We start from the raw sequence: 15,467 nt of genomic DNA, 5'->3' as shown, positions 1-15,467 counted from the left end.
AAAACATTGGTGTGTATTCTCAAAAAAAAAAAAAAAATTGAAAATCTACTTTTGGTCATACAGATACAGCTCCACGAGTGATGTATGAAATGACTCTATGAACGCCTACGTACGACACGAGTATTGCAACAATTTTTGTATCGTTGTTTCATTGTACAAGATTAGAAACGCCAACTGTAAAACCACGTAGAAAAACACACAGACGGATATTATTACGTCCATATACATAACATTATAGGCATACTTCGGATGTTCTCAGACGTACGTTGAGGTGTGCAGTGTGTCGACGGAGCGTCTGTGCTATGCGAGATAAGAACGCGTGCGCGTGTTTCCGTCGCCGGAAGCGCAATCTCAAATAATATAATGAATACGTACAAGCTACGCCCCTGAATATTTTCCACCAGCTCACCCGGGACGCGTAGAATTAAAGAGGGAAGTTACAAGAAAGGGCTTTAAGTGCGATTTGAGAATAAAACAAAAATCAACGAAAAATAAAAACAAACAAATAGATGAAAATAAACAAATAAAAAGTTGTTCTTCTTTGGAAAACATTGTCTCCGGCACTCGCGTATTTTCTAATGAATTTCCATTCCTACGCTTGAATACATCTCTATGATTAATAGACGCCGTTTAATTATCAGCTAATTAGTCAACTCTCCGGTAATGCGTTCTCTGCATTTATAGGTATAACGTAACTACCTGCGAAGATTAATTGGTATCTGGTTGTGTGGCATGACATCGTCGCGTTAACGTTGTGTATTTTTTTTTTTTTTTTTTTTTGTTTTTTACTTCTATTCTTTTCCCTCTTTCTGTGTACACGTAAACTCTTTTCGTTATCTCTCATTTTCCAAATCGAGCAATAAAATATTGGGAACGAACGGTCAATGTGTAGCTACGTGAAAAAGAAAGAACGAAAAAAAAAAAGGAAACAAAAAAACTGAAATCCAGTGATTATTATTTTACAACATATCGAGAACACGTTAATTTACTATACCTGTACTACGTACGAAAATACTGAATATTTTTCATCGATTTCCCACCGAGTTATATTTGCACCTGCACGACACGCGCGTATTAATAGCCGCAGGTGATTTCTTTCTTCGTTTTACAAAGTGGAGTACGTTCAGTTTTATAAAATTAACGTCTTTGGTGATAAAAAATTCATGCAAGTATTTTCATTATAATTCCTTGGGATATGAATACGCGATCGAGGTAGAAATTTTGTGTTTCAATATTAAGAATATAAAAAATATATTAATTAAAATTTAATACACGTAAGTCAAAGATTTTCCACCTTACAGACGATTCGATTCGATTCGATATTCTATAATTGATCAGCGTATAGGTACATACGCGACGATCCGAAACGCAAACGGTACGAATAAATCGGCCGACACCGATTCAACGTGAAAAGATTGACGAAGAAAGAAAAAGAAAATAATAATGAATAACACGTTGAAATATCTCGTTTTTTACGTATATACAAAAGTCGTACTTTGTAGCCTGCGCTGCCTCCGCACTTTGCCCGATACAGCCAGCGTGTTCGTCAACAGCCCACAGTGTGCAGTTGGCTATTTTTATTTCGAACAGAGTCCGCGATGGAAAAGCGAGACTCTCTCTATAAACGGGAGACGATTCATTGATCCGAACAAAGATAATCGTGTGATACGTGATACACGACACGCATCAGCCATACGTTTCCACTGCGTATGACAGAAACTTTGTACGACTTTGGGTTAATTAAACGAGTCGAACGACGTGATAATTCGTTTATCAATAATGCAGTTTCATTTCGCAAAAACGCTGCCCCGACGACACTGGGACATGGATAATAATTGCATGTGCGTGAAAAATACGACGATTACAGTGGCAACAGATGATCGCTCGATCTCGATCACAAGTTTAAACCTTCTCTATCATCCTTCTCTCAGAATTCCGTTCCAGCATCGATCGGGTGTGATTATATTCGCGTCGAAGTTAATTTGCATCTTGATTACTAGCTTGATCGGAGGACGGTGAGCTGCGTATAATACATATATATATATATAAAAATATATACAGGTATATAATACAGCTACCGAGTAATAAAATTCTCGCAAGCTGGTTCGAGGAAATAAAATAAAAGATCGTATCTTCTTCTTCTTCTTCTTCTTCTTCTTCGTCTTCTTTTTCTTTTTCTACTTCTTCTTCTCTCCTTTCTCCTCGACGAATTCGTTCGTGTGGTGAGAACCATAAGCAGGTGTATGTATATGCAACATATACGAAAGTTGCATGTAAGTATAGATTTGGCAACGCTGCGGGGCGCATATTTCACTGTCAGAGTGTTTACAATAAAATTAACTCCTACTCGCAAAGAATAAATGGAATATGCGTTTAGCATGACAAAAAGGCTGCCGATGGAAGCCTTGAGAATGCCGAGCCTCCAGTTTAATGTACATTCGTGCATATTATACCTACACAACACACAATGTTATAATCCTGTACGTATCGGTGTGTGTGTGTATGTGTGTGTGTGTGTGTGCGGATTCGAACGGTCGTCACACTTGCGAAAGTAAAAAGTTTACGGAGATTTCTCAATTGGAGAAAAAAACACGCGAATTGACCAACGAACAACGACGCGGAATTGATTTTTTAGCAAATTCTGAAACGCGTTCCTCGTCTAAATTAATTTATTATAACACACACGACTACGTTTTTGTCACAATTATGCATAACTGTACAACAATAATGTAGAATATGTATGCGCACGTTGTGCCTGCAATTTCACAACGTTTGATTAATTGCTCTTAGCTTTTATACACGAATACGTACATTATATCTTATATATATATATATATAAGCCGTATGTATGATATTCGCATTCCCGTTATTCCCTCCGTCGGACGAATTTATCGCATGCGGTGCGCGATGTGCGAAAAAAGCTGAAACAAGAACGAGAATTACTAAAGAGAGAGCAAAAAAATACAAATTAAAAATGGATGAACCGCGTTAGTATCGTATCGAAGAAGTTTATTATTACTGCTTGTGGAACGCTGACAATGGAATTTGTTTTTTATTTTGCAATATCGGTATACGGCTACGAGATTGTGTATATTCAATATATTAACAGTTTTAGGCACGTATAATATTTCTGTATTTTGCGCGTAATATTTGTTGATGAATATTTATGCCGCCGTTTTTTTATTTTTATGTTTTCTCATTCGGACTTGCAAAGTATCAGCTTCTTTGTACTTGTACAACGCATGTAATTGCAATTGTATTTGTGATTCACCATCTCGATTATATGCGTTTCGCATACACGATTAATCGCTTTGTTTTTAATACAGCTGCATTCGCAAACTTCCGCATGTTGTTTATCGCATGAGATGTAAAAAGAGAGAGAGAGAGAGAGAGAGAGAGAGAGAGAGAGAGAGAGAGAGAGAGAGAGAGAGAAATGGAATAATTTGCCGTTGACTGTGTGCAGAAAGCGAAGTCGTCGATGTGCAACATTGTAGCACATGCCATGTGCTATAATTGAACGAGGAAGAATTTATCTCAACCAATCTGTATAATTGGATGCTTGCATTTATCCAATTCAACAGTGATTCTCGGTAAATTGATGAACACGGTTTGTTAAGGCCGTTGAATTTTCCATTCGAAAATTGATCCGTTGACACGGAGTTCGGGAAGAAAATTTGATTCAACGAAGAGTAGGAATAAATAATTATCGTAGTATAGTACTATTGTACTCGTTTGAATTCTAATTTGAATTGCTCAATTTTCACTAAACGTTGTTATGAATATGTTGCAAGGTTCAACGATTCTCGTAAAGACTCGAATCACGTTCTTTTAGTCTCACCGGACAATGTCCAACGCGTTATATAACTCGAATATCGCAGTTTAATTTAAAAAGAATGTTAGTTCGTCATTCATTGTTAAGGAGCAGCACCAGTCAAGCTGAAATTTGAATCAACAGTTTCAGCGCCATTGCTCGACACCTCGATTAATGCAATCCGAGAATAAAATCGGTAAGGTAGATCCCGGCATATCGAGAGGAGCAGAAAAGAATCGGAAGAAAATGTCAATACATGCGACATGATCAACCCAAACCAGCCCCGGAACAATGTCTCGCCAAAAAATAATCGATAGAAATGATATTTTAAACGGTGAAGGTTGATTGGTAGATATAATGATAGCGAGGTAGTTGAATTATGCCAAGAAAGGAGAACACGTAAGTTGTATTTACTATTCGCCTAACCTCAAAACACTTTGGCATCAATTCTTCGGCTGGATAATTACGAATTTTATGCTAGTTTGAAACTTTCGTTAAAAATTCGCCCACCACAAATTTTCAACGGTATCATTCGCTCGATTCACAAACGGTAATTAAGCATTATTGGTGTCATTTTTGTTCATACGCATCATCGGCAAAATCAGCAAGGCGAGAACATGGGAGAGGGACAGGAGAGAGCGTATGAACACTTACTTCAAAACACTTGGCGATCTTTTGCCGCCTCATCAGGATGGCAGGAAACGAAACAAAGTCGACATTCTAACTCACGCGGCAAAATATATAAAAGAACTTCACGGGCGGATGGAGGAATTGTTTCACGCTCATGCCTCGGACGTACACAGTGAGTCGACGGTTATAGCTTTGGGTCTTCTCATCTCTTTAATTTGTTCTTGTTTACTTTCTCGTAGAAGAGGAGCTTGTGCGTCTGAAAAAACTTGTCACTCAACTATTTTCACGCACCCAACTGCTTTCCACGCTGCTGAAAGAGGCTGGGATATCTATTCCAGCTGAGCCGGCCATCGAAAAGGTATCGGCGTTCAAATGGGTGAACAGAATTGGTGCCGAGGACATTGAGAAACTTTTTCCAAGGGTAGAAGAAAGTGAGTAATCTTTTACTACATTTGTCGTGGATTTCAGAATGAAAATTGAAGATATTTTTGATCTCTGTTTGACATTTTTCTTACAGAAAAACGCTCTAAGAAAAAGAAAGAAAAAATTGCCAGAAACAAAGTGCCTTCTAAACGGAAATCTATCGTTTCATCCCAGTCAAAGTCGAAAATTGCATCGAACGATAATGCGGCATCGAAAAATACTGATCATAAAATTGAGGATCAAGAGAATCGTTTGAATACCTCTAACAAGGATAGTAAACGGGCTGATGATGAGGTGGACAGTGACGCTCCAGATGGGGGACCAAAAACGAACGTTCCTGCCACCACCAGTTCAAGTGAGTAGGTATGATGATGATGAGAGAATTACGGGAGTTGATTCTACATATCAATGTCCAATCACCTGATGTATTATCGCTTGGTCAGACTGTGATTCACGGGACGGATGTAAAGGCGGATTATAAAAAAAAATGAACTTTTAAGATTATTCAAAAGAACATTACATTGCATAATTTTCAGACTTGCCCAATCATTCTTTTTTACTCTATTCGTCTCTCATTAGGTCAGAGTACAGAGGCTAATAATACTCCTCCGAAGCGTCGTAACAATAATTCTGGTAAGTATAGTTTGTTTAAATCATGCTTTCATATTAGGGACAAAATTTTGTATATGGTGTAGCAGTAGTTTTTATCTGTTACAGGAGCAAAAAAAGTAGGTTCACACAAAACGGTGAAAAGAAAAACCAAGACAAACCAGCAGAACAAAATTATCAATCAACCTGTAGCGAACATAACTTCTGGAACGCTCATATTGTCTCGCGGAAAAATAATGCCGGTTGTAACACCCATAACTCCATTGGCATCAAACATAATTGTCAACGGTCAATCGCAATCGACGAATCCGATTATTTTGAGCAATGCGCAACCAAATCAAATGATCGTTATGCAACATCTACCAAATCCTGCTCATAATTCAGTCATTCCTGTGTGTAATCAGACTCTTATCAATGCCGTTCAAAAAGTTACGTTGAATCCTGTTCCCAGCATTCAAACTAACATCATCGTTAGTTCCCAAGATTGGGTTTCGAACGTTAAGAGCATAATCCATGCAACGAAAATCAGTGGAAGAAAAAGCATTTTACCCAAGGGCAAAGAAATTACGAAAACAACGATGACTTATAAGGTTCCTATTCCAGCCGTTCACAAAGAGAAATCAGACAGATCTAAGGATGTCGTAAATCGGAAAGATGCAGAAGCGAAAACGAAGATCAAAAATGCTGCCAAGGGTGCTAAAAACCAGCAAAGTTCTAGTAAATCCGTTAACGTTGAGGAAACTTCGAAGGCGAATACGAAAAATCATAATTCTACTAACACCAACAAAGAATTGTCTGGATCAATTCCGTTGAAACGTATTTTGAATACGAAATCTACGAACCAAGATGAGCCTGATAGTAAGAAATTAAAAAGCGTAGATGGTTCCGACGATATGAGCCAAGACGAAAATAACATGCAAGCTAAGAATTCACAAGTGAACAACTCAGTTTCTACTTGTGAATCTATTGAGAGTCTTCAACATGTTGTACAAAAAATAGGCACTGAAATGACCGATGGACTTGCAAAAGATGACACGCCTACATTTCAAATCCACACTAATAAATCTAATTTAAATACAAATAGCGAATCACCGAATAATTCTAGTAAACATGAATATCTCCCATTGTCTTCCACCAATGAAAATTCCAGTACTTTAGAAACAGCTGAACCCAGCGTTTTATCAGCCTGCTCAAATTCAGGCTCGTTAACCGCTTTGAAAGAAGCTGATAGTGCAATCATAAAATCAACAGATTCATTGAATGCTGCAAGCTTAGGAGAAGCGCAAATTTCAACCCGGAATTGCCCGATGCCCAGTTTGAACGATGTTATAGCGGCGACCAGATTCTCTGAAGGCATGACGGTATCTACAGATTCTTCTGCGACGACGAATGAAAAGCTCGAAGTATCGCCAACAAATGTAGGGGCGTCTGAATCCGCTGTCGCGATATCATCAGCTGGATGCGAAGGGAGTGAAAGGAAAGGAGCTGAAAAAGAAGAAACAGTTTCTGAAAATGTGAAGTCTGTCTGCAATCTTGGTACCAGATTCGATAGTCTACTTCAAGCGAATGTTAAGAGACCAGATATGGTTGAAAGCATCCCGACTCTAGAAGCTAGCAAAATTATATTGAATCTTGATACCAACACTACGACGACCTTGAAACCAGAAGCAAATTCAATTCCCAAGTCCATCAACGCAGCTCTGTTAAACGAGGATGACAACTTGCAAGCAAATAAAATTGGTAGTTTTGCTAAAGACGAGGGACTAAAATCCCTGTCATACAGTGCTGACAATAGTTTCATTCCAATCAGTAGAACGGAAGCGCTGCACTCGGACTTGTCTAACGATATATTCGCGTCATTGCAAGTTCCATCGAGTTCTCATCATCCAGAATCTATATCTCCAACTGCGGCATTTCTGATGGCTTTTCCTCTCGTTTCGAGTCTAAACGGAAAGACTGAAGTGCTGGAAGAAGAAATGAAAGAAGACTTTAAAGATCGTAGTCAGACACCACCGATGCTTTTGCAAATCGGTGCCATGGAGCCTAATAGCTTCAAGCTCAAGACGAGCGCGGCTATTGTGTCGAAAGAAAGCGCAACTAATGCACAACATGAAGTCATAGAGGGTGAGAAGAAAATTGTGAGTTCGCATGTCGTATCTCAGCAGGCAACAAGCAGCATGCAAAAGTCGATGACTGAGAATAACAAGGAGGTGGGGAATTCGTCAAAAATTACTAATGAACAACCTGAAGTTAAAGAGAGTCAGAATCTTGGCGGAAATTTGGAGACGCATGATAAGAGAACGCCTCAATCGATGGAAGTTGAGCTTACAAAGTCAATGCCGAAAATTATACGCACCGAGAATGTTAAGGAGCAGTATAAAATCGTCCAGACATCGATACCGTTATCTTTAACAACTCCTGTCGAGATGAATAACACCTTTGCATATACATCCCCGACTTCAACGACAGTTTCCTACAGTGCTGCATCGGCGATAACAACTTGTGCACCTGCTCAAATTCAATCTTCGCCTGTCGTTCACCATAATAGATCTGTGACAAAGAATACACAAAATATCATTGTACCTGTTGTAGCTAGCGCTAGTTCTGTGTCAGATTCTTCGACTAATTTGGCAGAAGGAATTAATTCGAGATTTCAAATACCTGCGGAATCTCATACCTCGATTCCTGTTTCTCGGTCAAAATACGATTTACGTCCGCAATATACGGCGACGCAAAATTTCATACCAAATTATACCAATCTGAGTAGGAATATGGAACTACCCCAATATACTCCGCCAACGTTTACCAGTTCCGTTCATAAAACACCCCAGAATTCGCTGGGTAATGTGTGCGGAATTACAAATGTCTCGCAAACGTTGACGCAGTGTCACGTTATGCCTAAAAATCATACGTCCTCTCAAAATCTGCACATAAATTACCCTGTTCATAACAAAGAATCGCATGTTGCTACGAGCACAGATCAAACTCAAAACTTGAGCGACTCTCTACGATCGAAACAACAAAATCAAGATCACAGACACGAGACCTATCACACAAAAAAAGTTGAGACAGAAAACTTTGGACAAAATTTTTCATTCACCAAAGATAACAACGTGGTCAATCCGCAAAATCAAACAGTTCAGGGTAATTCGAATGCAGTGATATTCCAAGATAAACACTCAACTACTCAGACTTACATGCCTTACAGTAAGGATTCGAAGAAAATTACTGGCAGTATGGTTCCGACTGTGTCTAGTGGGAAACTAATTTTGGAAAATACGGTTCATTACCCACAAAATTCTATGGTTGTAGCGTCGAACTACGAGCAAAGCACTGTTACGGATAATAATATGAAATCAACGACAACGGTTGCGCACAATTCATCAAACTTTAGTATATTGTCATGGACAACGTTTTCTCCTGCCGGAGGGAATAATAATACAATGCATTATGAACAGGGTCAAGTACCAGCTGATACTACAGAGAATAAAACGATATGCGAAAATTTTGGCTACGTTCCACTGCATAAGGAGAATGTTGGCTTTACTAACATGCTGCCTGAGTTTTCAAATGACGCTGGATTAAACGTGAACAAATTGGGAAACAAGCCGATGGTTCAGGCGCAAAAACAGCCATTCATCGATCAACCAAAGTCTCAGAACATTCAAACAACATTGGCTCTGCAGAAGCAGAATCAAAATCCGTCTGCGGATTACAAATTTAGTAACGAGAATAAAACAAAAGCTAAGTACACGATCGAAAATAATTCTATGCAGTCAATTTATGCTAACATGGAACAGCAGGCGAAACATCAAACGATACCTAACAAACAGGAGAAGTCAAACTATCCGATGCCTAGTTATAATCCGCAAGTATTATTTAATGTTCCAGACACCATGCCTCAAGTGAAGTACTCTACCGAAAACTACACTGGGGCCAACTTTAAGTACACAGAAAAACCCCAGCAGAATCAAAAATATCAGCCAGCTGGTCAGAGCCATGCTGTTCCTGCCCCATTGGAACAAACAAATTCAGTTTACAAGCAGAGTCAGAATGGTAATAAGTCGAAAGCACAGCAAATCCGGCCTCCAGTTAATTGGATGATGACACCAGAAATAAAACACAACACCAATATATCGGATATAATTTTGCCACCAATAGGAAAAGAGCTTGAATATTGCCAGAACAATTTGTTTGCCCAAAATACGAGCTACAATCAAGGTGCTACCAATCAGTTTTACAACAACTACGACGTAACTCACAGCTTTCCTAACATACCCGTCTTGCAAAACGAACCAAGGAAGGTTGACACTTTTTATTCGGAAGATCAACCCTTCTCATGGTCACCTAATAAAAATACGCACGTTCCAGAGCAGACACAGACCGTTAAACCTATCGATCAGCATATCGTACCATCTACGCTGCCAACTTTGGTAGGTGATTTAGCGTTGGGTACAAATATACCTGAGAAGCAAAATTTCCTTTTTGGGCAGATGCCAGCCAGGCTTCCAACCGAACACAATAAAGATCTGCTGAAAGAGAAGGAGTCGAATGCTACTCGTGAATTCCATACTATATTGAATCCTCAAAACGGGCAGCAGGTGCCACAGGGAACCTTTTTGTCCGTGAGTCAGCTGGTAGAGCACGAGAAAGCTGAGAAATCTCAGCAAGCTAGAAAACATCAAAGAAAGAGCACGAGTCCTCGCGGTAACGGTAAACGCCAATTGGACATTAGAAAGCAAGGACCGAGCGATCAACTGCATCACGAAGATGCAAAATCTAGCGTTCAAACTTTCTCTGAGCAAAATTATCAGCAAAAGTATCATCAGAACGATGCTCACTGGAGGAATCGAAATTGTAAGAGTAATTATACAGCTGAGGCATTAATCGGGACCAACACGAACGTGCCGGACGATAATCAGCAGGATAAACACGCGTCTATAAAGTTCACTCCGAACTATGCTCAAAATAAATTCTCAGGCGCATTACCCACTGACACTATGATGCCGATTAATTACTTCTCAAATGCCGATGATGGCAGTAATTATGGTCAAACTAATCAGAACTTCAACTCGTATGCTTATTCTTCGAACGCAAACATTTATCCAACAACTAATTTCATAACTAGTATATCAAATACGCCGTCAAGCTACATGATGCCTCTGCACGAGAATTCGGACTACTTGGAACCAAATTCATTCCTACTGCCAAATGCCTCCGCTTCTAACACCCTAAAGTCCCAACACTATACAAGCAAGCATCAGAACTGCGATAAACGGTCGTATTCTACTCCCAAAAGAAGCAAACGAAAACCGGAAATAACACAGAATATAGAGTTTCCAATGCCTGGAATTAATTCACCGCTGGAGGATTATCACCCCTCATTCTTGTCGCACGCTAACTTGTACCAAAATCCAACCCAAGCAAATATATACCCAAAAGCTGTGAATACTAATTTGCCTGGATTGCCAATGCCCGGGAACCAGAACGCTATTGGCTCTGGTGAATTACCAATGAATTCGAATACCGCAAGAGGAACCACCTCCAACAGTCCCATGGTTATGGCACATCCTTCTGGCACTAGCCTTACCAATTTCAACTTGAGCACAATCTTTCCCGAGATCAATGACAAGGTATGCAATCAATAGAGAGATTCCTCATTCACTTGCTTATTTATATTTGCTCAGTTTTACTCGTTCAGCATTACATTTTCCCTGTTTTTTAGGTTCAGGTTGCAGGATACAAACCGCCAAATAGTATGCTGCCTGGTTTAACGCAGCCAACTGGCCACACGTCAAATTATACTCAAAGATCAAACTACTCTAATTCACTGGGCCATGTTCCCCAGGTATAAGATTACTTTTTGACACATATCTCTTGGCTCTTCCTTTACCCTCTTGGTTCTAATACCGACTCTTTTATTTCCAGGTTTCTGAATCAGCTCAGTTCCCCAACAACATGACACCCTCGTCGAGTGTGCACTACAAAAATTGATACATAATTAATTGATTGTGCGTATGGATCTTGAGAATGTGAATACGCGGACTAATTTTTAACAGAAGCAATAATCCTGTTACTTTTGTACAAATGTATATATCTATATGTTATATAAACTTAGAATATAAGAATAATAATTTGGAAAAGAAGAGTTAAAGCGGAACCCCGAACGGTGTTAAACAACAACGAAAATACGTCTATTATTTTATACCAATAACAAAAATACTCCTGAGGCTTAAAACGTGTTTTCAAATTCAAAATTAAATTCTCCTGTTCCATAAATCGACGTTTGAATTCACCAACGGAAATCCATTTTCAAATTGCGCGCGTCTCGCAAACGGACGATTCTACTCCACTGTTAGTATGTGTTATTCGTATATCTAAAAGCACGTGAGCTTAACAGACGACGCGAAGTCACGTGATATTTTCAGCCGGCAGCTGGGTGTTATCATTACATTACCTAGCGCGCTTGAGGCCGGTAAAAATACAGCAGAAATAGAAACTAGTTAAGGTGTTTTTCAAACCGGGTAAAGAGTGTAAACAGTCTTAAATGAAGACACACCCTAACCACTGAGTTCCACCACCATCCATACTTCGTTAAAAATAAAAAGAACCTAATCAAGGAAAGAAAATAAGGTAAAGCCAAGTCATGGATGGCATTGGTCTGTATCACACATTTCTACAGATCCACCGACCCCAGCTACAATCTTCAGGAGTACCGGAAGTATTCTGGGAAATATTGTTCAAGAAGCTGAAAGGCCAGGTCTTCGACTCCGGGATGATATTTCAGCTGGCGAGAATCGACTACGAGGAAATTGAGCGACCTCCGACAGAGCCGGTCTGGAAGTTGTTTGTGTCCTCGGAGACCACCGTTTCGGCTAATAATCCGGAGAACATTTACCTGATCGATCATGCGTGGACTTATAGTATCGACTCAGCCAGACAGAATTTGCTTCAAGTTCCTGGTTTGCTGGATCGAATGTGTACTCTGATGGGCCTGGATGCAGACGAGTCTGTCAATAACGAAGAAAAGACGGAATACGTCCTGCGTGAGATGTGGCGATACAATCAAACCTATGCTCTGCGAGACGCAGCCAGTGTCGAAGACCGCATGCCTGTTTGGTACATCATGGACGAGGTTGGATCTGCCATCAACCATTCTGATCAACCCAATTTTCGCACTGTTCCATTTCTCCACGTTCCAGAAGGTGTTACTTACACGCTTTTATATCCGCTTAGGGATGTGGAACCGGATGAAGAGGTCACCAGAGACTTCGTCGAGGGACAGACTAACGATTCGATCGCTAAACGTGCCCTGCTTCTACCGTGGCGGAAGGACGATAGCTTCGTTGACGAGGATTTCACTCATATAGAACCTGGCGATGATTATTTCCTCGAAGGACATGTCAGGGAGACTCTGGCGGAGGTCAATACTGCGCCTCAGCTAAACCCAGGAGAAAGAATCAGGGTCTTTTCACAGTACAATCTTGTCAAAGAGTTTCTGACCAATCCTTTGTTCGAGATAGTGGACAGTGAGCAAGACGCCAATATTTTATGGCTCACTTCTCACTTCAAAGAGTACAACGAGCTTAGCACCGATGCTCCTAATGTATTTGTTAACCAATTTCCGTTCGAAAATGTTATTACTATCAAGGACCTGCTGTGCGTTGTCTGCAGAAGACAGGCAGACGCCAAGAAGTGCGACTTTGATACGCTTGAAACTTATCCGTTATGGTTGCCGACTACTTATAACTTGAGAACTGAATTAGTCAAGTTCGTTTCTTACTTCGAAAGGAGGCAAGCCAAGGGACTGGACAATCACTGGATCTGTAAGCCTTGGAATTTGGCCAGGGGTCTGGACACTCATATAACGAATAACTTGTATCAGATATTGAGGCTTCCCAGCACCGGTCCAAAAATAGCCCAAAAGTATATATCGGATCCAGTTTTATACTCCCGACCTGAAATAGGAAGAGTTAAATTCGACGTCAGATACGTAGTATTATTGAAGTACGTCCAACCATTGACCGTGTACGTTTATTCAAATTTCTTCCTCAGATTTGCGAACAAAGAATTCGCCCTCAATAATTTTGATCAGTACGAGCAGCACTTCACAGTAATGAACTACGTCAACGACAATACGTCTCTGCATCATGTAAAGTGTGCTGATTTTATTCACGAATGGGAAAAACAGTATCCCAAATTTTCTTGGCGAAACGACGTGGAGAAAAAGATCCTCTCAATGTTGAAAAAGGTCTTTCAGGCTGCGGTTGCGGAAAAACCACCTCGCGGAATTGCCCACAATTTGCAAAGTAGGGCACTTTACGCTGCTGACATAATGTTGGAATGGAGGGACAAAGAGATCAACCCAGTATTATTAGAAGTTAATTTTACGCCAGATTGTAAAAGGGCTTGCGATTATTATCCAAATTTCTACAACGATATATTCAAACTTCTATTCTTGGACGTTGAAAACCCGACTGTTTTCCACAAGCTGTAAACCTGATTGTCGTATCGCTTATTTTCATTACCAATATTCGATACCTTCAGTGTTCAAATGTACTGAAAATTTAATATCGTTACTATTTTTCCAGTCATTAATTTACTTTGTATATAATTGCCTTGCGACATTTTTGTCATAATTAATTGTCAGTTTTGGATTAATTGAGAAATGTTGTAAGAATGACTTTTTAACGCTTTAATTCATTTCGTGCCTAACGATCAAACGTGTATTTATATTTTGTACACGAGTATAACAACTGTACCTACGTTAATAAATCGTATGGATATGGAAGACGTGTAGTTTAACTCCTGTATCAAAATATGCTACTTTATCCTGCAATTAATAATTTTAAGATGCACTAACGTATCCCTATGTAAACCATAATCCGGCAGGAAGGGATACAGAGATAAAAATACGACGCTTTCAACAGTAGCAGTCTGCTCAATTTCACTATCATTTTAAATTTATCACTCTTGTCAGTATCAGTTATCCGGAGAAATATCAAGATATATCTGCAGAGATACGAGCGACTCGTTCATTCGGTCGGATCAAAGGATGGACAGCTGGATCACAGCATCGCGTTTCATTTCGCTCTCATATCTTCTTGATCAATCATGATTACGTAATATCTACTTTTACAGTGCCCAGAGTTCTTTTTTCAAAAAATCTCAATCACATCTTAATATTCTTGATTCTTTAAAGCTTTTATTCACACGGAGCACCCGGTCTGAGGGTTTTAAGCGCAACAAAAAAGCATAAATCAGGGAACCCTTCTGTACGCGGTGCACTTGCCCTCGGTAATCCGAAGGACAAAAGGACCGAAGAATAAAGCACCTCTCCCTAAAGACTAAAAATAACTAAGCACTTCAAAGGACCGCGGGTAAGCTCTATGCTGTCTAATGTAACGGGGCCCAATTAGAAGCACGGAGTTGAGCTGCTCACTGTGATTTCAGGGTGGCCAGCGTTTACCCAGCATCATTATGACTCGTGTTAATGTTCACGTGTACGGACAGCCGCTCCTATTCTTATCAATTATTATCATTTCAAGCCCATGCTCCGTGTGCTGATTACTTTCCACGTAGCGTTACATCTTGATTACTTAATTGAAATTCATTAGAATTAACTAAGCTTGCCTGGCGAATGTCATTTATACAATTTTCTACGTATGTTTAGGGAAATTGGGTCATTTCGTAAAATTGTAAATACGCATAGTTGCTCGTGAAAATTTGTATTTTTTCAGTAAATAATCTACAAGCTACTAGAATTTTTAACAAAAATTGACAATTCTTTGCGAAAAACTACGCATGTAAAACTACAATTTTGGATGAAGTAATACGAAATGTTCCAATTTTCGTAAAAATTCTTTGCTGAAAAATTGCGATTCGTCTAGTTCTGTAATCTACAACTATATCATGAATTACTAAAAGCGAGCTTGCAGAAGCTTTGAATCTTCATCGATGCAACTTATTCACGATCATTGAACCGAAAAATTGC

General features: G+C 39.6%; 2 protein-coding genes across 2 annotated transcripts; both read left to right on the top strand.

The window, feature by feature from the left end:
- Positions 1-4,022: 4,022 nt before the first annotated feature.
- LOC107227227 lies at positions 4,023-11,604 on the top strand. Its single transcript, XM_015668316.2, has 8 exons — positions 4,023-4,210; positions 4,417-4,613; positions 4,681-4,872; positions 4,959-5,219; positions 5,444-5,497; positions 5,582-11,106; positions 11,199-11,321; positions 11,402-11,604. The coding sequence occupies exons 1-8, from the start codon at positions 4,191-4,193 to the stop codon at positions 11,465-11,467; spliced, it is 6,438 nt and encodes a 2,145-aa protein (XP_015523802.2). The 5' UTR covers positions 4,023-4,190; the 3' UTR covers positions 11,468-11,604.
- A 182-nt stretch (positions 11,605-11,786) lies between these two features.
- LOC107227228 (tubulin--tyrosine ligase-like protein 12) lies at positions 11,787-14,247 on the top strand. The gene has a single exon (XM_015668317.2). It carries the CDS (start codon positions 12,120-12,122, stop codon positions 13,968-13,970), a length of 1,851 nt encoding a protein of 616 aa, XP_015523803.2. The 5' UTR covers positions 11,787-12,119; the 3' UTR covers positions 13,971-14,247.
- The last annotated feature ends 1,220 nt before the right edge of the window (positions 14,248-15,467 follow it).

This window comes from Neodiprion lecontei, chromosome 4 (assembly GCF_021901455.1).
Source record: "Neodiprion lecontei isolate iyNeoLeco1 chromosome 4, iyNeoLeco1.1, whole genome shotgun sequence".
In the NCBI taxonomy this organism is placed as follows: domain Eukaryota; kingdom Metazoa; phylum Arthropoda; class Insecta; order Hymenoptera; family Diprionidae; genus Neodiprion; species Neodiprion lecontei.
This window is presented reverse-complemented; position numbering and strand designations above follow the sequence as displayed.

Excerpts from the sequence above, each read along its gene's own strand:
- LOC107227227 (XM_015668316.2), top strand. The coding sequence starts at position 4,191 with ATGCCAAGAAAGGAGAACAC. Across the intron at positions 4,614-4,680 it reads TCATGCCTCGGACGTACACA|AAGAGGAGCTTGTGCGTCTG; the intron begins GTGAGTCGACGG and ends ACTTTCTCGTAG. Across the intron at positions 5,498-5,581 it reads GCGTCGTAACAATAATTCTG|GAGCAAAAAAAGTAGGTTCA; the intron begins GTAAGTATAGTT and ends TATCTGTTACAG.
- LOC107227228 (XM_015668317.2), top strand. The coding sequence starts at position 12,120 with ATGGATGGCATTGGTCTGTATCACACATTTCTACAGATCCACCGACCC.